Source organism: Ruditapes philippinarum, unplaced genomic scaffold, assembly GCF_026571515.1.
Source record: "Ruditapes philippinarum isolate M1 unplaced genomic scaffold, ASM2657151v2 ctg3824_1_1_1_1, whole genome shotgun sequence".
Lineage (NCBI taxonomy): Eukaryota > Metazoa > Mollusca > Bivalvia > Venerida > Veneridae > Ruditapes > Ruditapes philippinarum.
The window spans coordinates 9,418-36,148 of NW_026852369.1; the positions used below are offsets into that span (position 1 = coordinate 9,418).

At 32.2% G+C, this 26,731-nt stretch overlaps 2 protein-coding genes across 4 annotated transcripts; both read left to right on the forward strand.

The window, feature by feature from the left end:
• Positions 1–248: 248 nt before the first annotated feature.
• On the forward strand, positions 249–5,790 carry LOC132758368 (uncharacterized; the record flags this gene model as incomplete). Of its 2 annotated transcripts, XM_060749989.1 has the most annotated exon segments (7): positions 249–386; positions 639–812; positions 1,301–1,444; positions 2,323–2,388; positions 3,259–3,393; positions 4,208–4,307; positions 4,610–5,790. In XM_060749989.1, coding segments are annotated over 7 exon segments (911 nt in total), but the record flags the coding sequence as incomplete, so codon positions are not given.
• A 10,878-nt stretch (positions 5,791–16,668) lies between these two features.
• Positions 16,669–25,821, forward strand: LOC132758374 (uncharacterized). Of its 2 annotated transcripts, none has more exons than XM_060750014.1 (9): positions 16,669–16,833; positions 17,155–17,352; positions 19,177–19,295; positions 21,054–21,207; positions 22,231–22,350; positions 22,803–22,997; positions 23,403–23,534; positions 24,068–24,167; positions 25,147–25,821. In XM_060750014.1, exons 1-9 carry the CDS (start codon positions 16,791–16,793, stop codon positions 25,721–25,723), a joined length of 1,638 nt encoding a protein of 545 aa, XP_060605997.1. In that variant the 5' UTR covers positions 16,669–16,790; the 3' UTR covers positions 25,724–25,821. The 2 variants fall into 2 exon arrangements, with proteins under 2 accessions (XP_060605997.1, XP_060606008.1); XM_060750025.1 differs by having other exon boundaries at positions 17,161–17,352.
• The last annotated feature ends 910 nt before the right edge of the window (positions 25,822–26,731 follow it).

Below are 26,731 nucleotides of genomic sequence, written 5' to 3' on the forward strand. Positions count from 1 at the left end.
AACGTTACATATTATTACATATATGATGAAGCCTGTCTTATGTCTTGGCTGCTTCATGAGGTTTTAGATATTCTGTCGGTTTGCGCCCTGGCCTGTTTTTGTTATGAGTCTTCCTGGGCTCCTTGCCGCGGGTGGTGTGGGGTTGCGTTCATTGATCTTGTTTATTGAATGTCAAATACATGTTGTATATGAATCGTTTACATGGATTTTTAATATGATAAAAAAATGTTTTTTTTATGTGTATACAGTGGTCAAAACTCATCCTCAAGACGCCGACGAATCAAAGTGTTTAACATTCCAAACTCAGCCAGAAAATGGAAATACTTTTTCTAAGCTGTATAAATGGATCGCTTGCGAGCAGGTCTACAAACTTTATTGTTATAATGGTAATCATTATTTATACATGAAGTAACGTCACAGTTAAAATGTAAATAAGCACATAAAACATTTTCACACACATTAGATTATCATTTTGAACAGGCAGATAACCTTTTATATGTTTATATTCAAGTAAAATGTAAAATTGCAGGTTGAACTTAATCATTTACCTGAAGGTTTGCTTTAAAAGTTCTGTTTTGAGGGAAGTCTTTGATTTAGTAGTTGGAGTAGTGTTGTAGTTTTGTATTTATAAATTTTAGTATCGACTGAGACTCATCCTGAAGAAAATCACAGATGGAAGGAAAGCGCAGAAATTTGTTTTAACAGATCAAGACATTCACTAACATACAATGAGATGCGGGCAACAAATATGACCTTTCGTAGTCCAGTATGGACTAGCATCATTTGCAGTGACGTCATTTATGAATACAAAGGTATTTGGAGAATTTAAACATTAGCAATGACTAGAAGAATCATAATTTTAGTCTTCCGGTGATGAATAACAATATAATTATATTACTTTATAACAGTGGCCGGTGTTATATTTGTTATTGCCAAATGGCTATATACCTTGTATGTGGTTAGCGGATTGCAAATCTACGATAAAAGTTTTGTCATAAACCAAAGGAGCAATTTTTATCTCGGAATACAAATGTTATTTTTTACGACATATTACCTTGTGGTTCGTCAAAACAAATCTTAATTTTTTCTAAATGCTTGCATGCACAATAATTATCATGACTTTAAATATTTCGTCCAATTCTCTGTTTTGGTTCCATGATCTCTTAGATAAGTACTAGAAATCTCTTGCATCTTAAGTATATATAATACATTTACATTTAAGATTATCATTATCAACTTATATGTGGAGCAATAGCAATCAAATTGTGTCTGAATAACATTGGATACTGTATTTCAACAGAATATGATAGGATAATTGGATCAAAAACCAACACAAAATATGATGGCAGTCTGCCGAATGCTCGATTTGGTTATGTGACAAGAACTGGTGCAGTTCTCAAATTTAAACCTGACAACACTCAATACAAAGCTTTATGTATTGACGGTAAGTAAGGATTGGCAGTGTTCAACGACCCGGGTGAGTGTTTTTACTTGCCACTGTTGTCAAAAAATTGAATCGATCAAATCTTGCAATATTGTGAATTTTACTGTTTGGGGCATTCTTTAAGGACCCCGTATTTCTTTCTTTTAGCGTTCCTCTTACTTACAGGGTTTTATACTTTGTACAACTGATTCCTTTCGATTAATGTATACTTTAACATCACCGGTCTATTTCGTCCTATCATTGTACTTGGATCAATTAAACCGTTCGGCAATGGCATTCCTTTATACACATCACTTGATAAAATGCTTCTATACTTTTGACAAACGCTCTTTCAAATGCTTCTTTAATTCAAGTAGTAACTTATCTATTACATCATGACTTAAACAAAACAAAATCTAGAGATATATAAAGGTAGAAATATAGAAGGTATCAAAAGTAAGTATATATCAAATAACATATTTTAAAGGAAAATATGGAAATCATTTAATACACTGTGTCAATAAGTTTGGGTGTTTCTCTTCAATTACGACACGCAAAATAATTCTGTTTACAAATGTACGATGAACATTAAGAATATTTGTAGAAGGGTGAATGCCGACTAGGTAAGTAATCAACATAATGTGGTTAATCTTTGATAAGACAGACTATTAATTCTGAATAAGAATGTATACAGTGTACATTTACAAAGTAGTAAAGGCATTGTTTGTCTATAAAAGTTGATAACTTTAAGTGCTTCAATATTCGGTATATTGTTTAAGAAAAATAAATCTGCATTTTTTTGAAGAAATTACATCGTATAAAGCTTTTTAACGAACCAGTATCAGCGTGTGTATATCGGAGGACCATAACATATACATTTACTAGTATATTATTTTTAGGTCAAGGAAAGACAATCAATACAGGATCAACTAAAACTTCATTCAGATTTACATCAACGAGAAAAAGTAAACTTCTCAATTGTACGAAGTAAATGGGAGATAACTTTTAAGAAAAAACTACACTATTCAGATAAATGAGCTACAGTGCATGCCCAAATGACCGGGTTAATTGTTTTAAAGATAAGAAACCGGATGAGAATCTTACAAATTGTTTGTTTTCTTATGATTCAATCGGATATTTTTCTAATTACACGGTTACCATGTTAAGTTTATAACACTCCTGGATTTAAGCTAAATATTATTATTACATGCAAATATACAAATATACAAGACTCATCCGGTTTTTCATGCAAATAATATGCTTTAAATATATTTTACCGATATCTAGCATTTAGTCATCTATATAAAAACTGAGTGTGACTAAAAAAAGGATTGGAGCACGACACTAAATACCGTATTCCGGTATATACCGGACAAGGCGCTTGAACTATAAAATGCCAAAATCTTGCTTTTTGACCCAACGGAATGAACTTTAAAACGTCTAATTCATCTTTTCACACCGATTTATGTCAGATAATGAATGAAAAATGTAAAAATCGGCGAAAAAAACGATATTTGTCTATTTTGTGATCATGATTTCTGCAAGCGTCTACAGGTACTGCTCCAATCCTGTATTGAGTTAAATCCATAAAAACTTCTGAATTAATCAGTCGAATTTCAAGATAGCTTTTATAATTCTGTAAATGATGACAATTTTTATATTTTCATAAAGCCAACTGAATGCATTTGTATGCGTTGAAATTACAACCAATCTGTTGACTTAATGCGTATTGGTATAACTTTATATAATCTTACTTTTGAAATATCTAACAAACATATTTGTGTATGGGTACGTTTTCATTGTTTTATTTTTATCTTTTTTCATCATTGTTGAAGGTACACGCATGTATCCTGATACATCATCACAATCATCTACCACATCAATGTATAGTAGTAGTTCATTGGCTGTACAGGTGTCATCCAACCGTACATCAATGAAACTGTATGGAGAACAGAATGTCGGCAATGAGGGTTTGTTGCTTTGGCATATTTATCTTAAAAAAAAGACATTTGTTAGAAATATGTGTAATTTAAGATTGTTTCAACAATTTCCTAAGAAAAAATATGAAATTGTATCGTGAACAGATATATCGTGTAAATATCAAAATTATAAAGTTTAAGATTGTTTTTTATTGATTCCTTGATATTTGTTTATATCTAACAAGTTGAATATGAATAAAATGTATAACTAGAAATAGTGTTCTATAATTCAAACACAAAATGATGTTCGTATGATGATCCTTGTAGTATCAACTTTTTATGAATTAAACATAAAACCTGTTAGACAAATTAGATATGATAAATTGTTACGTCTTATAAACTTTAACATGAGTCTTTGTAAAAAAAAAACAATCTAAGTTCTAAACTTTTTCATAAATAAAATTATAGATCTATTGATTTTTCCAAGAATGGCACTATAAATTAATTTAAAGATGCTTGCAAACATTTTATATCGTATTGCTAGAAAATTATTCTAACAATAAGCTGAGCAGAGTTACTATTTTATTATTGGAAAATTAATATTTAATTATCAAACATATACATAAAAATATGTAACATTATTTGTGAGAAAATGTCGACTTTGACGACTTTATCGACAAAAGTCGTGCTATTTTGCACGCCCGATGGCTTGCACTTATCTCCACTACCGTCACTATACAGTCTAAATCACAATGAGCCTACAACATTTTAATTATCCAGATATAGAAATGTATAATGTATATAATTAATAATTTATTCATATATTTTATTCTATAAAAATGGATTTATATTAAACGGTTTTCAGATGGAGATTCTACAGTCTATGTCATTGTTGGTGCCTCAGTTGGGACTTTAGTGGCTGTTGGTATATTAGCTGTTACCGTTGTTGTGATATTCAGGAGGAGGTGAAGCACACAATTTTATAGATTCTAATTCATTTCTAAATCCATAAAAATGTTATGTATACATATTAATGCTCACTTAATTTGCCATGGATTAAAATTTTATTTTATCTTCAGAATAATAGTTACTTTGAGCGATAAACATTGATAAATTTGCTTAACAGAAAACGAGTTCAGGCATTATCATTGACTTAGTTTATAATAAAAAACATTGTATTTACATATTAACCATACCGTCTTAATTTATGATGATTGGATTGTATAATGAAACAACTCATTCCTTTTATCCCGATGTTTTTTTGCAGACGATCGGCCACACCAAAAATACCAAATACTGAACATGAGGTTGTTTATAGCAACGCAACATTCCCTTACATTTGGCAGAGAACGATAGTGTGCCCAAACCAAATGCTGACAGTTCTTATTCCCAGGCATATGGTTTTGGTAAGGAAAATCTAACTAAATCATGCACATTAGATGAAACATATGATACCACTAAAGCTGCTGTTAAAAACATGAGCAATCCAAACGATAACATTTATAACAAGTTGGGAGCAGATGAAACGTACGACATCACTGGTCCTGAAAAAAGTGCTAAAATCGATGAAAGTAGCAATATGTATGGCAAACTGAATGAAGATATGGAAAATGTTTACAATACAGCCGGAACTGAGACGAAAAATCAAATTGTGAGCGAAAATATATATAATAAAAGTGGTAAAGACATTGATGAAACATATGACCATGTGTCCAACAAATAAATTGCAACATTTGTTATTTATAAAACATTCCTGCCATTTCTCATTTAGAAAGTCTCAAGTTAGTTTGAAATAAGTCCAAGATCATTTAAAACCAAGGTAGCAAACTGGATATTATCAATGATTTTGTGAAATGTATGTTCTTTTCATGTATGTAACCTTTTGCAACAGTGACATAAATGTTAACACATAAGTGTTACACATGGGGACAACTAGTAGAAGGGTGATTGTCATTTAAATCGTTTTGCAGCTGTTTGTTCTCTTACATTACTCATATGTATGTATTATGAGCCGTTTAAATATCAAGGACAAAATTGCCTTATTTATTTGGAGTATACAACAAGTGGACTTTTTGGGCCAAGAGATTGATATGGCTATGTGTTCATAAGTGCTGAAATATCATTAAGATGTTATAATATCATTTGCAGCTTAAATCATGAAAACAATATCGCTTACTAAATATAAGGAAGGCAAAATTGACTGAAGCCTTGTATGTACGCTATTCTTTTTTCAATGATACAATACAGAAAAAAAGAGTTGATGTAAAACTTAGCGAGTTGTATTTCTTGTACAATTTTTTGGGACAAATTTCGTCCAAAATGGTCTCTATATTGTTAAGTGAAACAACATAGGTGGAATAGGTGAACAGTTATTGTATAGTTAACATAGTGTTGCGATTATAAAGACTTGTCATTTCCTATTTAGAATTATACCAATGTTAAAGGGTGGTTTCACAATTATTTTGTTCGCATTCACTTTAACGTTCTCGCCAACCGTCGAACAATTTCGATGGGATATGCATGAAAAGGTTTAATTATTAACAATTAATTTTTCATGTTCAGAAGGAAGGCATTTTAATCATGAAATTCGAAAACAATATAAAATAAGAAAAAAGAATTTTCTATTTTTTTATGATATATTTTGAAAATATTAAGATATATACCTGCATTTGAAATAAAAGAATATTAGATGCATTTATTGTTGAAAGTTCGTAAAAAGACAACTTTATGAGTACTCCGTCTTTTCACAAAAATTGGAAAAGGAAATACAATATATTTATAATTTCATTACACGTATTTCATCAAAGTTATAATGTTATATTTAATTGAACTTTGGGAACAAAGTTTGTCTGTGATGTCAAATTTTGTTTTTAAAATGGTATTTGCATTTTAAAGAGTGTAGATCTTAGGTCGACAAAGTTTAAGGTGACAACAGACACTTTCCGTGGTACTCACATAAATGTCATTTAAACCAATTTATTTTAGTAATAATTGTTATTTATTTAATCTTTGTGCATTAAATGTCGTTGATCAACATAAAAAATAACATATTTGAAAAAAATGCCTTTGTAAATGATTGATTTTTAATAAAAATCCTAAAATTTTAAATCGTCATATCAAAGTCATTTTTTATTTTTTTGTCATCAAACTTTTGGAAAATAAACATACTTATAATATCTGGGGAACCGTGTCTCAAATTTTTTCTATCTTTTCTCAAAAAAATATTACGTAACGTCAAACATTTTATGCGACTTTTTTCACCATACATATTACGTAATTAAAGATAATTAAGTCGCTGATTGAGCAAACAAAAATCCCTGACACGGTTCCCTCCGTAAATAAATTCACTTTCATGTGCTTTAAACCGCATGTTAATTGCTTGATTATTAAAAAAGTTATGCCGATTCAAAGTTAGTCCGACCCGCATCAAACGAAGTGTCATAAATCGGCTGTTCTCTCTCGGACCCCTACGTTTCACGCTAAATAACTGGATAATACACAAATATCGCACCAGAGAGGGTCACAAGTTGCGCTAACATACTCTAACAACATTTTATGACCCAGTGACATCTGACCAATTAAAAGTTGCTGATTAATATCAGTTTATAACAGAAATTTCTTCAAATCTTAAGTGATTTACTGTCGGTCGCACATGTCACGTGACTTTCGGTAAAATTTGAGGCACTCGGTGGGGGGAAATGGAACGTATTTGCGCACCGCTAGCGGGGTATTTAATTGTTTCACTTTTGAAGTTTATTATTATTATCATCAGCATTATTATTATATTATACCAGTGTCACTCTGTCTGTGTATTCGTGTATGAAATTCCGTTAAAATATAAATTAAAATAACAAAAAAACTGAGCTTCTGATGGTCTTTTAAAGTCCATGGTAAATGTAAAAATAAAAACGGGATATTATATATTTCTTCCTCCAAATTGAAATAAATGCTTGACATATTATAATAGAAATAAAAGGTATCACTCGATCATTATGATCTGACCTTTATGACTTCTTTTATCATGAAAATTATCTATGCACGGCATAGATATCCAGTTTCTACTGGGATATACAATAAATTCCATACTTTGTCCCAGGTTTATTAGTACTGTGTTCGATTTACTGGCGAACAATTTATTCAGAGCATTCACTGATAGTATATATTAATATCTTTTTTTATTGATTCATAGAGAAATGATCATCCTTAAACAATCTAAAATGGTTTATAAATTTGTCAGGGACACCTTACCATAAGTCATATAGGCGTTCACATAAAAATGTTGTCTGTTTTTGTTGTTGTTTTACTTGACATTGTTAGAAAACGAGGTTGAATGTAAAGCAAGCCGATGAATCCGTACAAAAGTCCATAAACTCAATGTAATATCTATCAGATTAACGGGACAGACAAATTATTTTCACACATTATGGATATCTTAGCAACTATATTTTAAATCAACCCGTGGTCGTGCGATTTGCCGCTATGCTTAATTATTTATATTTCATACATTATGTTACGTACATTGGCCGACAATTTCTTATTTTATAAAAATGCTTAATAAAAGGTAGACGATATTCATAAAAGATGTACGGTATTTGTACGATACATGAATTACGAGTAGTATGGACCAGTATGGACGGGTAATTCACGGATATATGGAACTACCGATTTCCCTCATTGATGCCTCGACAGGGGGCGGAGCGTTATCGATAATTGACAGGTTTCGCGAATAGCAGATAAAAATGGTACAGGTACCGTTTTAAAACGTTTAAAAACACATTTTTTGGACTAACTGCTTCCAAAATTAAACCACGACTGTGTTCAGAAAAGGTTGATAAATCTACTAAGCAAAGAATCTCATTTTAAGTATTTTCAGTAATAATTGACTCCGTTGTCACCTTAAATGTTTGTTTTTCTTCATATAAACCATGTTCAAAATATATATCTTGTGTTCCAAGCACTCACTACTTCGTCAAACCAAACATGGGTTAATTTGTATTATATTATTATATCATGCCGGCTCGCTTCGGTGTTACGTTAGCATTTTACTGAGGAAACAAAACAATGTAAACAACTTTAAACTCCAAATATATACGAAGTTTGGCTCCCAGCTTTTTATATGATTCGCCTGTCTGAGCTGGACTCCAAAAGTAAGTTTTCGTTTGGTTAATTAACATCAGTGTCAATCAGCTTACAAAAAGATCAGCTATATTATTGCCCTCAATCATTCCTGTTTTTAATAGACCACCTATAGCATAATTCTTTTGTTATCAAATTGTTATTTTTGTTTTGTATTTGTTATTTATTTCATACATTTATGCTAAGGTATAGTCTAATGATTAAAGTTTGATATTACTTTTTCCTGTTGTTCATTTGTATGTCACTTTTTTGTTAAATTCCTTAAAACCACCACAGGAATTTCTTTGTCTCCATTGGAGTTGATAATATTAATTTTTAATAAAAAAAGACATATGACAACTCCAGCTTCACTAGCGAAATAATACATCTGGTGTCCCATTTAAGCATTATTCAGGTACAAGTAGGCACCTGAATAGACATGCATATCTTTAATAAGCCAGCTCACTTCCTCAAAACAAAATGCCCCAATAAACTGTAAACTCGCAGCTGTTAATGGGAAAATTTAAAGCTGCAAGTCCTTTGCAATAACGCTCTAGCAAAACAAAATGATGTTCAAGCTCGACTATTCGAAAAAAATGAGAGCTATCCTAGACCCCGAGCATCAGCGTAACCACTTATGTTAAAGGTGTACATACTACCACAAAATATTTTCAAAAAATCAATTGACAGATAGCTTTGAAACTTTTTTCACACTTGATCACTATCACGTTTCAACTTGTACACAGGATGAGGTAATTATAATAAGCATATTGGCATAATTATTCCCTTTTTTTCTATTTAGAATTTACGAATATGCAAATATTTTTAGATTCCATTGACATCTGGCTTTGAAACTTTGCACATTATTCATCATCATGCCCCAACCTGTACACTGGATAAGGTAACTGTATCAAGCATTTTGACAAAATTATGCATATTTTCACTTAAAATGTTCGTTTTAAGTTTGTGTACTACCTCATATATTTTCAAAAGTCTATTAACATGTGGCTTTAACTTTGCACACTAGTTCATCATCATAATTTCAATCTGTGTACAGGAAATGTTCATTGTGTAAAGCTTTCTAACGATATTATAACCCTTTATCTACTGTTTTTACTCACCAGAGCACAACTGCCTCATAGTGTGCTTATTGTGACCCCCCCTTCATCCGTTGTCTGTCATCATACGTCGTCAACTTTTTCTTTTAAACAAACATCTCCTTTTTTGAAACCAATGACTGCACATCAACCAAATTTACAGAAATGGCCCTGCGGTAGTCCAATTTCAAAGTTGCTCGAATGGTTCCAGCCTGTTGCATATGTAGGTCTAGATAATGGGACAACTTGACTTATATAGAAAAAAATACACATTTAAGCCTTATTTTCTCATACTAAAATGCCTAAAGCTTAATTATTTGGCATGTGGTATTGCTTTTTCTGGACCACTACAAAATGTACATGTATCTAAATCATGTCCCTTGGGTCAAAATATTCACGCCCCAAGGGGAAAGTGTATGATTTATATTAACCTGCATAGAAAAATATATGTTTTAGTCTTATTGTATAATACTTCAATGCATGAAGCTTAAATATCGGTTATGTAGTATTGCCTTGTGAACTTATACAAATCAAATGTTAACCATGCCCCCATAAGTCAATATTCACCCCCAACCAAGGGGGTACTTGATTTACGAGTATATAGACATGAATAGGACTGTTTATTGTCCATTCGTTCCAATACTTATTGGCCCTATACAACAATTAAACTTCATATATGGAGACACATTGAAATGAGTTCTACTTTACCACACACATTTTCAGGTCAAAAAGTCAAGGTCATTGGGAACTGAAATATCAAAAAGTACAACGGCCAAAAAGTGAAAGTACATATACAGAGGGACTACATTCTTTCTATTTGGATGCATCTTGATATATGTAGTCCTCAAGTGACCGCTTTGGGGCAAATTGCCCCCTTGTTAAAAATGGAATATTCCGTCATTACCCAAGTTGTTGTTAAACTGAGAGAGCTGTCAATTCAAATTTTTTAACCCTACCCAGGAAACAGAAATGGCAAAGATAGTCGCTACTAGTTTTTTTAGAAAGCTAACCTTTGTTATTAAATTATTACAACCTACTATTGGTTAAGCAATCTTTTGATAATCAATCTCAATGACTAAATGGTGAAAAAACTATGCCCTAAAACATGTTTGCTTTAAAAAACGAACAAATAACTTTAAGCCGAAAAATTCAGTGCATTGTAGATAAAATCTATTAATATTACATTAATCTATTGGTTATTGAAGATGACAAAAGAACAAACAAATTTTATACAAACGATCAACTATGTTCATTTTATATTGATTTTAATGGAAATCGTGTTTTTAATCCTTGGATGTTTTAGTTAATTAAAAACATTATATTTTTATTTTCTTTAAAAACGGGGTTTTTTTGTCATGGTTGTTTGTTTATTAATAGTGAACTTCATTGAGGATTTTAATGCCACTGGTAAGCTTATAAATACATAAAAGTAAATTCCGAGTAACCCCCTGTGTTTTATATTTCGGATTGCACTGATGAAAATTTAAATTTACATTATGATTTTATTTTTTATTCACTGGAAGAAAGCCAGATGGGCGAGTATTTGAAATATTATCTAGTCATTCTAGTTTTGGGTGCAAATATAGAGATATTATCTAATTTTTAAACACGAATAGATATAAAATTCAAGTTTACAGGACATCGGTTGATAGTTTCATCCTTGAGAAATTTAAGTAATTTAAGTAGAAATAGAGCGAATTAAGATAACAACTTATTAATACGCAGCGCTGCATGCGGTTACCACTGGATGACTCACCGCTCGTCACTATAAAATTTCCTTTATATGAGTGCAAGTTTTCATAAAATGTAATAACCTTACTGAATCTATCTAACTTAATCAAAAACATGAAAAATTACACGTTCGGTTGGACATGGATTCAGCGTCTCTTGTTAGTCATACTTTTTATCGGAATCATAATAATATGTAATAACTATAAAGTTATTGTAAATATTTTACTGATATGTCGGACATGAAAACAAATGCGCAGCACTTAAAAACTTTTGACATAAAGAGGCTTTTTCAATTCAAAGAGAAGGAAAAATATCAAAAGTCCTTAATGTCAATTACTATTTTGGGCAAGACAAAGAATATTTTTCGTAAAAATGAAACAGACTGTGTGTGACGAGATGATATATCTCGTCGTCTCCACTTGCATGGGCCCAAGAACAACAATCTAAATTCATGCCCGCAGGAATAAAATTCAACGTTACTTAAGTAATTTAGAACATAAAATTAATAATGAAATGATTTTTTTTTCTTAATTTTTAAGTTTCATAAGAACATAAGAATACTGAATAATTCGTTCACGTGCATGAAAAAATTTGCAGCAATAATGACCGAATTACTACTGATAAGTACAGTAGCTTACCTTGCCGGGGTCGCCGTTAGGGATTGTCATAATGTAGAATAGAGTTTGCTTTGCATTGCTTAAAGAAGAACTGTTTTCCTTACAAGGAACTGATTCTTCGAGTGGAATCTTTAAGTAATAATCAGTGATATCAAAAAAACAATTTTGCAAAAAAGTCGCCTTTCGTCAGTTCTTCAAGTACATTGAGTTTTGAAAAGTATCTTTTCCAAAGTGATGAAGATCTTAAAGCAGCACGCCTCCAGATTCATGCATTATTTCATGATTTTTTAGTGTATTTAAAAGTGGTCAAAATAAAATAGCACTTGATAAATATTGCAAAATCTGTTTGTAATTACACATGACATTACTCGAATATATTTTTTTTTCATTTTTCTTTAAATCTCAGTACATCGTTCTTCAGCTTAATTATCTTGATAAATAAAATTAATTATATTTGGCGCATCTGGAGTCATGCGGCTTTAAACAAATTTAAGCTGCAGTGGAGAGTCAAATGTGCTACAAAAGTAATATCTACGAAAGCCTAATAGTGTCAAATGAAATAAAAAATAAAAATGCAAAGGCGTTATAACGCGAATAAAGGCGTAATTACGCGAATCAAAAGGCGTAATAACGCGATTAAAGGCGTTATTACGCGAATCAAAAGGCGTAATTACGCAAATCAAAAGGCGTAATAACGCGAAGAAAGGCGTAGCAACGCAAATAAAGGCGAAGTAACGCGAATAAAGGCGTTATAACGCGAATCAAAAGGCGAAATAACGCGAATAAAGGCGTAATAACGCGAATCAAAAGGCGTATTAACGCGAATCAAGGTGTTATAACGCGAATTAAAAGGCGTAATAACGCCTTTATTTGCGTTATAACGCGAACCAAAAGGCGTTATAACGCAAAACAAAAGGCGTAGTAACGCGAATAAAGGCGTAGTAACGCGAACCAAAAGGCGTAATAACGCAAATCAAAAGGCGTAGTAACGCGAATAAAGGCGTAATAACGCGAAGCAAAAGGCGTAATAACCCGAATCAAAAGGCGTAGTAACGCGAATAAAGGCGTAGTAACGCGAACCAAAAGGCGTAATAACGCAAATTGAAACGCATTATAATGCCAATTTTATACCGTATTTATACTTATCAAATGGCCTAGTAACGTGGGAAAGGAAAAACAATATTGATCTGAATTTATTGCACAAGATATAAACTCGTATAGAATAATATAATATACATTTACAATAACTATCATTCCATTTGCGCAGTAATATTGCAAACCATTTGTAATAATCTAATAAAGACTCTTTGATATTTGTCAATATCAGGTGACTTGGAGACTTAAAGGTCCATTGGGTTATATGTCAATACAGTTACTCTGAATTCACATCATTGATTTTACACATTTCACTTTAGTAAATGAATTTCTATTTTTTTCTTATATCTTTCTTATTTTATATGTGCGTCATATGTTCAATTGTATACGGATATGTCCTGTATAATTACTTAATAACCTGTAGTATCTTTTAATTATGTAAATGTCGTTCCTAATTACGCTATAGGTAATTGGGTATAGGTAACAAGATTTGGAAAAAACGTAAGGCATACGTAAGGCACATTCGGGTGAAAGTATCTCTAATTATTGATAAGTATGCTTAGAGGGGTAAAAAGTGTTTCTGTTAAGTTACAATTATAGGAGACATTGTCTTCTTTGTCTTTATCGAATAGTATCTATAGTTGGGTGATAGTAACCTCTAATCTCACGAAAGCATTTCCTAATAAAAGATTTAAAAAAAATCAGACTGTGGCCTTAGGACGTATCCGTACATAATTGAAAATAAAAAAGTACATCTTGATCAATTCATTTCAATCAACATTGTTCTTTCCTATCTTACATCATACGGCCACGGTTTGGAATTGATATGGTATTAAATTAGCGTTATAACGCCTTTCGTTTCGCGTTATTATGCCTTTTGGTTCGCGTTATTACGCCTTTATGTTCGCGTTATAACGCCTTTTGATTCGCGTTATTACGCCTTTTGATTCGCGTTACTACGCCTTTATTCGCGTTACTACGCCTTTTGATTTGCGTTATTACGCCTTTTGGTTCGCGTTATAACGCGAATCAAAAGGCGTACTAACGCAAATAAAGGCGTTATAACGCGAATCAAAAGGCGTACTAACGCGAATAAAGGCGTTATTACGCGAATCAAAAGGCGTAGTAACGCCTTTATTCGCGTAATAACGCGAATCAAAAGGCGTAATAACGCGAATAAAGGCGTTATAACGCGAATCAAAAGGAGTACTAACGCGAATAAAGGCGTTATAACGCGAATCAAAAGGCGTACTAACGCGAATAAAGGCGTTATAACGCGAATCAAAAGGCGTACTAACGCCTTTATTCGCGTTATAACGCGAAACAAAAGGCGTAGTAACGCCTTTATTCGCGTAATAACGCGAATCAAAAGGCGTAATAACGCGAATAAAGGCGTTATAACGCGAAACAAAAGGCGTAGTTACGCCTTTATTCGCGTTATAACGCGAAACAAAAGGCGTAGTAACGCCTTTATTCGCGTAATAACGCGAATCAAAAGGCGTAATAACGCGAATAAAGGCGTTATAACGCGAAACAAAAGGCGTAGTTACGCCTTTATTCGCGTTATAACGCGAATCAAAAGGCGTACTAACGCGAATAAAGGCGTTATAACGCGATTCAAAAGGCGTAGTAACGCCTTTATTCGCGTTATAACGCGAAACAAAAGGCGTAGTAACGCCTTTATTCGCATTTTAACGCGAATCAAAAGGCGTAATTACGCGAATAAAGGCGTTATAACGCAAATCAAAAGGCGTACTAACGCGAATAAAGGCGTCGTAACGCGAATCAAAAGGCGTAATAACGTGAATAAAGGCGTTATAACGCGAATCAAAAGGCGTAATAACGCGAATCAAAAGGCATAATAACGCAAAACAAAAGGCGTTATAACGCTTATTTAATACCATATAAATTCCAAACAGTGGCCTAGTAATGTAAGATAGGAAGAACAATTTGATCTAAATAAATCGATCAATACGAACGTTTTATTTTCAATTCTGTCTTAAGGCCACAGTCTGATTTTTTAAATCTTTTATTAGGAAATGCTTTCGTCAGATTAGAGGTTAACTATCACCCAACTATAGATACTTTTCTACATAGACAAAGAAGGCAATGTCTCCTATTATTGTGACTTAACTAAAACACTATCCCCCATTTAAACATACTTATCAATAATCACCCTAATGTGACTAACTTATACCTTACGTTTTCCCAAATCTTGTTACCTATAGCCTATTACCTATAGCTTAATTAGGAATGGCATTCACATAATTAGAAGATGCTAGATGTTATAAGGTAAACAAATAGGATATATCCGAAGATAATTGAACATATGACGCACATATAAGATAAGATAAGATATAAGATAAGATAAGATAAGAAAAGAAATTCATTTACTATAGTGACATGTGCAAAATCAATATGTGATACATGTGAATTCAGATTAACTGTATTAACGTCCAGTCCAATGGACCTATAAGGAACCAAGACACCTTAAATTGGCAAATATAAAAGAGTCTTCATTAGTTTATGACAAATAGTTTGCATTATTACTGCGCAAAATCGGAATGTTAGATATTGTAAATGTGTATTATATTATTCTTTACGAGTTTATATCTTGAGCAATAAATTCAGATCAATATTGGTCTTGCTTTCTCACGTTACTAGGCCATTTGATTAGTATAAATATGGTATTAAATTGGCATTATAATGCGTTTTAATTTGCGTTAGTACGCCTTTTGGTTCGCGTTACAACGCCTTTATTCGCGTTACTACGCCTTTTGATTTTGCGTTATTACGCCTTTTATTCGCGTTATTACGCCTTTATTCGCGTTATTACGCCTTTTGATTTGCGTTATTACGCCTTTATTCGCGTTATTACGCCTTTTGATTCGCGTTATTACGCCTTTTGATTCGCATTATAACGCCTTTATCCGCGTTACTTCGCCTTTATTTGCGTTGCTACGCCTTTTTTCGCGTTATTGCGCCTTCTGATTTGCGTAATTACGCCTTTTGATTCGCGTTATAACGCCTTTATTCGCGTTATTACGCCTTTTAATTCGCGTAATAACGCCTTTATTCGCGTTATAACGCCTTTGTATTTTTATTTTTTATTTCATTTGACACTATTAGGCTTTCGTAAATATCAAAACTTAAATATTAAAAAGATAAAGCATATTCCATGACCTTTTTTCTAATCATTGTATACAAAAAATTGGTAAAATGGCTGGGAATGTAAAGCATCACCTTTCACATCAAATCTTAGCAGTGCTTGATATGGTGATTTTTTATACGAACTTACTACCACATTTAGTTTCAGCAGTCATATAAAGAAATCAGTAAGAAATAATTTCAACATCACGGTATTAATTGTAAATGTTTCTAAAATAAATTAATTATGCTTGGCTTGCCACGTAATGCAACTTGGTATAGCACTATTGGTTTTCCGTGACTTATTAAGCATGATAAGTACATGCACATGACTGCTTTATCGTGTATTCTTTAAATAATTTTGTCATGTTATCAAAAGTGAGGAAGGAAATACATTCATTATTTCATGTGATACATGCATTATTTAAAATAATATTTTAAATTAAATCATTAAATTGACGCTGTTTGTGATACATACTTAAGGTGCTGCGTACTTGTTTCCTATTCTATTGATAATTTTTACATCCTACTTGAATGTGTACTTTAAGATTAAAACTGACTCGCTTACAAGGAAAATATTTAAACGTAATTATAGTTCGGTCAGGGTTTAATTCTACATTTGTATAGTCATATATATTGGAGAAATATGACATTTTGGAATATATTCATTTTATTCTCAGTTTTTCATGGTAAGTGATGGACGATATATCGTATAAATCATATTTATATAATAATATTAAAATCAATAAATTCAAACTTGTATTTTTTTTCAGAAAATATTCTTATCTAGATAAACAAAATATGAAAAAAGTTAAAATATATACATTTGCATACTTTTAAATGACTTTTTATCCGAGAATAAAAAGAGAGATAGAAAGAGAATAAAATTAATAAAAGTACACCAAAATTAAAAAGCTTTTGAGCAATACAAATAAAAGCATATCTAAGGTAAAATGGGCCTTTAACATACAGCTGTTATGAGAATTGTCTAAAAATCATTCCTATTTTAGTTTCAGAATGCGCAGAAAGCTATCTTGTATCTAACATATCTTCACAATGGGCGAATATATATAACAAATGTTCAATTGCTGTTCCTCCTATTCGACAAACATCAACCGGAATTGTTGTAGATGCCAACATCTCACTCTCAGACACTGAGCATGCTTGGGTTGGATATATCAAGACGCAAAAGTCTTTCGATTATATTGGTAATTATCTAAAAATAAACAATCAATATTATAGAGCGAAATTAGAATATAGTTTGATATACTATCAGTAGTAATTTTAGTATAATTTTTTAAAATAAATTTTAATTTTTTATATATATTTTTTTTGGCGGGGGTGTTGGTGTTGTTGTTGTTGTTTTTTCCTTCTTTGTGCCTCAGTTGGTCTATGTAAGATTTTAAATCTTATGTATTTAAGCTCATATTTTTTGAAAAACATAAAAATTCTCATGTTTAAAAAAAACAAAACATTTTCGTGGTATTCTTTCAAACATCAATATATTGCTAATAGTTTAACTTAAAAGATAGTTCTGCATATTATTTTAACCAATTTTAATTTGGTTGACTGTGCTTTGGTAATCACACACTCTTGCATTGTGCTTTACATAACTCGAGGCATTCTAATAAATGACTGAGGCAAATGGTTTATCAAATCATACATAACAAACTAAATGAATACATAGTCGTCTTAGTAGGTCTTTAACCATACGATTAAGATTTGAAAAACTGGGCTTAAAGACGGATGTTAATTGTATCAAATTAAACCGAAACCAACCTTAACTTCAAAATAATATACACCCAAAATAACTTGTTTTTTATAATTGTTTTATGAACAAAAACTTTGTATTATCTTCCTGTTCACACACTATATACAAAACCCTAGTTACCGTTCAAATTTGCCATAACAATAACTACACATGAAACGTATAAGTTTATGAAAGATTTTAAGATTTTGTTCCGCTCTAATGTATTATATCATTAGAACACAGACTGGCGATAATGTGTCGGTGTCTTTTATAATTAAAACACAACAGAAAACACAACTCTTTAATTTGTAGGCAATTTGACATTCGCAAAAGAATATGTCAAACATCTACTCAGGCGAATAACTGTTTTTCACTGGCTGGTACAAATATCAATTTGTTATACAATGCATCTTAAAACTGGATGTATATATAATACGAGCACTATAGCTAATTTCTAAACAATAGAATAAAACAACTAAAGTCATAGTACAATATATAAGTAAAAACTGAAACGCATTAAAATTGGTTGTTTTCGGTTTCAACATATCATTGTCATCAATGGGGAATATTATTAGTTTAAAAATGTTTTCACACATTTTAGAACCAATTTAAACACGGAGGTCAGTTTATATGATATGTGACGCTCAGACGCGCTATTGTCACACAGCGATAATATCTGTTGTTTTTTTTATTGAGTAGAATGTAATAAATTATGATTATTTTCAGCAGACGTGTATATAAATTACATAAACGCCATGGTTGGCCAATGAAAATCGATGTTACAAACGCGCAGTATTACAACAGATAACAATACAATAAAATGCTTTTATTTGAATGAAAATGAAAAATAGTTTTTATATTTGCTACAGCGTGTTTATTGGTTATACAAACGAGGCGATTATCCAGTCAAAATCGGCGTAACAAACTTTTAGTATCATAACATTTAAATACAATATATTTAGTTTAGTGTTAAGTTAATTAGACGACTTTCCATCTTTGCTGATTGCAAAAAATCACCCGTACCCCTAATGGCATTATTATGGCAACCAATAGGAAACCGAGGAGAACAATCGACCTCTTTTGCGCTCGCTGGATAGCTGCTTGACACGAATAGTCTAAAGCCCTTCGACGTATTCAGACCCACAGTGACAAGGGATAGGACAAATGGTTCAGAGACAGTAATTTTGACCACATTGCAACCAATGCTATCGATTAAAATTAAAAATAATTGATAGAAAGATTTTAGGAATATCAAATAACAGTTGTGTCTGTTTCTTTACAGGATGTTTTCAGCAGAAATCTTTGGGTATCCTCCAATCTGAGAAAGTTGAAGTTGTAAGTCCAGGACAGTGCTTTGATGTGTGTCATAACAGGTCAACCGTGGGAGTGTCAGGAAATGAGGTCAGTTGGTAGTTCACCTGGTTGAAAAACTAGATTGTGGTCAATTGTTACCGTTCTGATCATAGGAACTCTGGAACAGGACCGCATATTGCGGCGCATAAATCCGAATCCGTACCGGCTTTACATTTAGTTTGTCCGACCTTTGAATATCTTTTTATATTATGCGAGCGGGTGGTCTTTAATTCTCTAATCTCAATTTAATATAATCTGCTAATTTAAAAATCAGTCAAACTTACGGTATATTGAAAAAAGAAAAGGAGTGACATCCGCCATTTGCCGCAACGTTCGGCGTAAGTTATCCCCTTGATATGCTTGATTTTTGTTTAAATTTTTCTAGTAATGAATACCAGATGAGTGCCTAAAATATTTATCTATGGATCATGTTTTAATATTCCTTTTTTCAGTTAGGCAAAACCAGTTTGACCATATTACTAAAGTGTCTGTTTTCTCCATGTTAACAAATCAAAACACGAATACACCCGATATAATGCCGCCTATACATGTCAACACGTGTAAACAATAAACCGTTAACGTTATATCCGGACGATACCTGATAGTTGACAAAAATAACGGGAACAAAATTCTAAAAAAAATAGTAATCAATTGTAGCCAAAGGGGGAAAACTCATGCCGAAAACGTTGCGGCAAATGGCGGATGTCACTCCTTGTCTTTTTTATAATACCGTAAAATTTGACCAGTTTTAAAAGAGACAGATTGGGTTCAATTGATAATATATTTTTTGAGTCCGTACACTCGGATAATACTAAAAGATATTTAGATGTAGCAGAAACGTTTTTAAAAACCGTTACACGATCGAAAATATACGCCGCAATCTGCGGTCCCGTTCTCGAGTTCCTATGGTTCTGATGACATACATGAGATAGATACAAGTAAAATGGTTTCCTGCGGTGAACATTTTAATGATATAAAGATATTTCATTTAACTATTTTCAACATTATTTGGGGGGGATAAATAAACGTTTGTAACAGGAACATAGTTGACAATAATCGAACAATATAGAAGAAGGTCTTTGGAAACTGTATGTGACCGTTGAAGACCGGGGAAGGTCGAACATAAAACAATTATTTCTTTTTAAGAAAATGATTATATAGGCCTACCATTTTATGAATAATTCCGAGCAAAAAATAAATAAAGTAAACACACAAATTTACGCCGAAAATATCTCTATTTATTATGGCAGATGCCACTACGAATATTTTAATTTTGTAGATTGTCAGTGTAAACAATTTATTGTTTGTAAAATTTGAGATAGATATTGAAGAAACATTGATAATTTTCAAAGACATCATTCAAGTTTTTCCACCTTCAGGAAACGGTAAAATAATTATAGAAAATTAGAAATATCACGTAATAGATTTTTGTTCTCAATATGTATAATCGGAATAATTCCCTACAGGTAAATCCGTAACGTACCGGCAAACGGTATTTAGCTGGGTTTTCGAAAAGGTCAATTAACCAATCATATACGGTTTACAGATCACATGCTCCTCCATGTACCGAAAACAGGTCACGTGCTCCTCCATGCCTCAAAAGTTAAACGCGTACCAATACCCTGCGGTCTCCAGACCGCAGGGAATAATGTCAGTAAAATCTGAACAGGCGAATGCTTTATATATTTGGAAGTTATATTTCTGAAGATTGCGTGAGAAAATTTGTTATTTGATCTCCTCCCTAGACATTTTTTCTATAAAATTGTATCAGTTGCTTACATACATTAAAGTCTATTTTGGTTTCAGTGCTTTTGCTTAAACGATTCAAGTTCCTTGTCGGCATTACGGTCAAATTATACAATTTGCACGACGGAATGTGAATCCAAAAGCGGAGTTGTTTGTGGTTACCGAATGGAAAATGGATCAAAATATATTTCCATTTATAAAGAACACAAACTAGGTATGATTGCGCTTTCTATATTTTGACCAATTAATTGACAAACTACAATTATATGTCTATTAACCTGCAAGAAACAAAAGTAATTAGCATTTGCCACGAGTATAGCGCCAAGCCAGAATACTGTTTGTAGCTTGATGTTAGAATCACTCTATCTTTAAACTGTTACAAGTTTACAGTAGGGCAAATCCATTACATGTATTCAACAGATTATATTATCAAGGGTTTATGTGAATGAATTAGTAAGATAAGAAACAATGTAAGAATGTTAGTAAAAAATAAATGGCATAGCATAAATATTAGCCTTGAAAGTGGTAGAGAATTCAACGTATCAAGATATGCCTCTTTGTTTGCTCACTGAAATACAATCAGGTTCCCTATTTCGAAACAATTTGAATTCATTCAGTTTCAATTTAGTTACTTTGTAATTTAAACCGGCACAATGTTTTACAATTGAAATAGTAAAACCAATGCTAACCCCGGGGGACTATTTATAAAAAGAAAAACATTTTACTGTCTGAAAACGATATCAGCCCTGTTTCTTTTCCCCTTGCCTCCTTAGGATGGCATATGTCATTTCAATAAGATCCACATTCTTGACATATATCATATATACTGAATTCATCCAAAGATGAAACCTTGAGATCTATTCAATCTTACGCAATCTTAAGAATTTCTTAATTACCCTCTACACCAAATGAAAAATAACTTTTGACAACAAAATATATCATAAATGAAAGGGAAAATCACTCAAACAGCCATAAAGTATCTGCTACTATCCCAAGATGTTTCTAAACAGTACAACTAGGAAGCGTATCATAAACATATGCGACAATCTATAGTTTGTTCTTTTCAATTAAAACACAATATGACAAAAAAAGGTTTGTTAAACAAAATACACTGAGCAAGTCAATGTATGAATACATCTGCCATGGCTTTCAATGTTAATAAATATTCAAATTAACCTCCGATCAAGATACGCATTACGAGTGTACCAATGTTTTTAGTATTGTTTCTTTCTTTTAGAAGCAAAAGATATTAGCGCAAGAAATTATGTAGATGCACATTGTCTGCGGCTTGATCGGGATCAAAATACCTTTGCTTGGGACAAATGTTCAGAAAAGATGTTAGTTGTATGTGACTTCGGTATGTAAATGCAATTAAATGATAAATAGGATAGGATAACTAAATTACTTATAGTACCGTAGTGATATGTTTTATCCTCCATTGTTTTGCTGTATTTATGTTTTTATTGCTGTCATAGAAATAAAGACGAAATCGAAACGTTGTCAAACGTTGAATAATGAAATGAAAAATAGGGTGAGCATTGATTGTTGGCCTTGTCCCGTTGAAACATTAATTGAAACATATTTCAATTTAAAACATTGTGATATCAATCTAAGTGAAGATATTACACCAGTTGACAAATGCTAATAAGAAATGTACATTCAAAGATGATGGATATTCTTATTTGTTGGATTTAAACTTGCTAAATACCCTGAATAACCTCTGTTTTTATTGTTGTTGTTGTTGTTTTTCTTCTTCTTTTTTGTTTTGTTTTTGTTGTTGTTCCTTTTTCTTGTGTGTTTTTTTTTCAGGCCCGACTTGTATTCCGACATCTTCAAATGGGCTAAATATGTCATGGATTAGAAATACGAACGAATGTTTTTCAAATGGAGGCTTACCATTACGTGTAAAAAACTGTAGCGCTTATAATGACAGAATGTCACAGGCGTGGACAAGTTTTATACGGAGTTATGTCATCATCTCTTTAATGCAGTCATCTGATATATGTAAGTTTGTTTTATCTTGACTATAGCGTTAATATCTTTTTTAAGAAACTGATAATTCTGTGAATATATATATAGCTATGAACGTCTGTATTTCTAAATAATTTCTTCGAGGATTGTTGATATTTTGATATAGTCAAATGTATAACAGCAAGATACTGCTCTTTTCTTTGCTTACTATTGCATTGCTTCAACATGTTGAAAAATATTACAACGTCAAATTAGTTAGGTCAATTGTTAACGGAGATAAATTATGGTAAAACATGTCTTGAATTACTCTTACCCCTCTTTTTACTGCCAGTTCGTTTAAATAAGTTGTAGGATGTACTATAACATTTAGTTAGTTGAAAGATATTTTACGACATGTTTTAATAGAATGTTACATACAACAGCTTTGATTTTTTTCAGTTGATTCTGGAATAATTCAATATGGGTATGTGCAAAAGCAAGACGAAAAAATTGTGCTGAATTTTACTAAGAATGGAACGATTTTGAACAAGATTCTCTGCACTAAAAAACCTAGTCCCAAAGAAGTAAATGGTGAGTGAAAAGCAAAATGGTCTTTATTTACATGGTGAACTTTACTTTGAGGTGTCTTTCACAAAGGTTTGACTGTACTAGTATGTTATTGACAAAAATAGTATAGATGCATACTAAAAGGAGCATTGATTTGTGAGACATATTAAAGGGAACACTATTTCTGAACCAGCGTTACAACATCTTTTACTCAAATCGAGCTAAGAAAAGCACAAAAAGACGGTTTTCAGTTGATAATTGAGTATATTTCTTACTTATGCAAAACTTTGTATTTTAAGTGCCCCATGGCATTTGATCTGTGTAAAAAAATCAAATTTCATGTTTATGGCTTTTGGACCTCAGTTCTTTAATGATATAAATTAGACAAAGGTGTAAATAAATGTTCTGCATTTTTCATGATGTCTGATGTTTATTTTTGCTTTCTAAACGAGAATGTATTAAACATTTAAATCAAAGTTAATGAATTAAAAATATCATTGCTATCATTTTAACTTTGTGATTAAAGTATGCTTTGATATTTAATAATTTATTTGCAGAAACACCAGAATTTGGTATGTTTATGTATACAGTTGTTAGTGCAGCCGCTGTTTTGGTGACTGTCATGGTTGCGATTTCCATAGCGTTGATTTGTCGAAGGTATGTTTGCTATTAATGTTGTCGCTATTTTTATTGCATGCCATATGACAATGAATAAATATAACAATAGAAAACTGTATTCATTTTTTTTTTGTTATATATCTTAACCCTTTCCCTCATGAGCATATTGTGAAAAATGGCCGGTTTCATTGAAAAGCCTCCTGTTACAAGTTCAAACTGCTATGAAACCATATAAAATGCTTCAATACTAATAAAAACTTTGCATAAAATGTTGACTGGGCCATTGCGTTTGTAACGACATGCTCAGTCTTAAATTTCCTGTTACCATGGCAACGAGGGGACATCTCAAAATTGCCTAAAATCATTATTTTGCGATGATTTTTTCCATCAAAATTGATTTCAAAGTGTTGCAACTTCTCAATTGAGAAAGAGTCAAAGGCTTTTCAGCGTTGGTTACACATTACCTTATGATCGACCTGGGGTCATATTTAGTCTCTCACAAGTCCAAAATTTTCTTGGCGATGAGGGGGAATACCGCCCCCATTCAAATTCCCCAAACAGAAGGGGGTACATCCCCCTTCTGGCAACCCCCTCATGTACCTTTTTGATAGGCGGCGGCGCCGAAAAAGTGATCTCTTTTTAGCAACATTTCCCAAACGAAAAACAGTGTTTTGGGCCTAAATAGGGCAATTTTTCACTGTTTGAGACCTCAAAAGGGGGAGGGTCGAAAAGCCGTAAAACACGTCTATATGAAGTAAAGGGTAAAACGGTGATCACTTCATTGTAGAAAAGATCATTTGATATAAAGTGAAATCTGTGCTAACAGATCCTCTCTATAGAAGTGAGCTCATTTCAACAGATCTAACAATACTTTCCAAAGTAAAACCCAAAATTCTATCAAAATTGTCTAAAGCAACCAACAAAATCATTTTCTCCCAATTCAATGTAAATTAGCAGTGTACTATAATAAATATCCTAGCTTCACTCGACACTGTTTCAAAGAATCAATTTTTTTCAGAAAGAAACGTAGACACAAGAACCTGAGGAGAAATAGCTCGCATTATGATAACCCTGTTATATCATTCACTGCAAATGATGAGAACATTCGTCGTTCACGTGCTTACGAAACAATTGGTCAAAATCGAGCCAATCAGTATGATGAAGCGTATCAACACGTTAACGAGAATCATATGCAAATATGTCCTGACAATGTCAAACAAGAAGAGAAATCGCAAATACAATTAGTTTGCGGACAAGATAAACATGAAGGAAATAATTCTGAATATGAACGTATTGATGACTTTATAAGTAAACCAGGTTTAGAGCAAAATGACAATAATCCAAGTAAAATCAAAACAGCTCATGATTATTATGTACTTGAAAAACCTTTAGAAATTGTAACGCCTTCGAATCATGACATTTCTAGAGACACAGATAAAACTTCTAAAGAAAGTGAATTCAATATATACAACAAGCTCGTTATTGATAGCAAACAAACTTATGATCATGTATTTCTTGCTAAACCAAGTAAGCAAACAGCGTTTGATAATGCTTATAACACTACGGCATTCGTACGTATAGCAACAGATTCATAATAATTTACATATAGCAGATAGAATCTGATGTAATTATATAAAGTGTATATTTCAATTTGATTACTAATAATATTACGTTACAGACTTTGTTAGTGAAATTCACTGATTTTACTGAATGTCGCGCACGTTCTAACTGCATTATTTCAAAGAATATGTGGCTTAGTGGGGTGAATGATTTCAGCACATTAGTGTTGAGGATTAAATACTGCTTTAAAAGCCGGTGTTGGTGGGTGTCAGAGATTGTGCACTTTTAATTATCTGTCATGAACAGACCCGATTAAACTGTCTGCAATGTTCATATAATATCGTTGCTTTCGGTTCTTCCGAGAGATCATCCCTTTTTCTAGACTTACTGGTTCATTTGTCTGCATGCCAGCCCATTGGATTTTGCCATTTGATGTACCGACCATGTTTCCAGAAAGTGGACATGGAAGTTGTTTAAATAGGACCCTAGGTTTTATTTCACCCTGGCAAAAATATATATATGTATTAACTTATTCTCTCACTGCGTCTCATATTTGAAATTCCATATCTGTATCTGAAAAAGAAAAGCATAATCATATGTTACCATGAATATAGTTTTAAAGCATTCAGTGTAAGATTTATTCTGAAATTTGCATTAATTTGAATCTTCAAATGATATTCATTTTAGCTTTACTTTGATTAATTACAACTACTTACCTTTCGGGAGACCACATATGGCCCATGCTATAGATTGGAACAAACCCCATGTGTTTATTATGTAGGTATTAAGTAGGTATTTTCTCAACCACCCCGCTCCCTCTTCCAATTTTGTACCCCCTTTGCATGTTTACCAATATTTATGAATATATATATAATACTATAACTCAATAAAACTATAACTCAATAAATTTCCGTTATGTATTTTAAGAAAGATACTCGACAACTAATTAAATTCGGTAGGTGATAAGTCATACCAACACTGTAAATGTTATATGACTTTCTAGCTTTACCGAATAGAGAAAGACTTTGAGTACCTATATGTAC

Bases quoted from the DNA above. Each gene is read 5' to 3' on its own strand.
- LOC132758374 (XM_060750014.1), top strand. From the start codon at position 16,791: ATGACATTTTGGAATATATTCATTTTATTCTCAGTTTTTCATG. The intron at 16,834-17,154 runs GTAAGTGATGGA...TTCCTATTTTAG, and splicing joins TTTATTCTCAGTTTTTCATG to TTTCAGAATGCGCAGAAAGC. The intron at 17,353-19,176 runs GTAATTATCTAA...GTTTCTTTACAG, and splicing joins AAAGTCTTTCGATTATATTG to GATGTTTTCAGCAGAAATCT.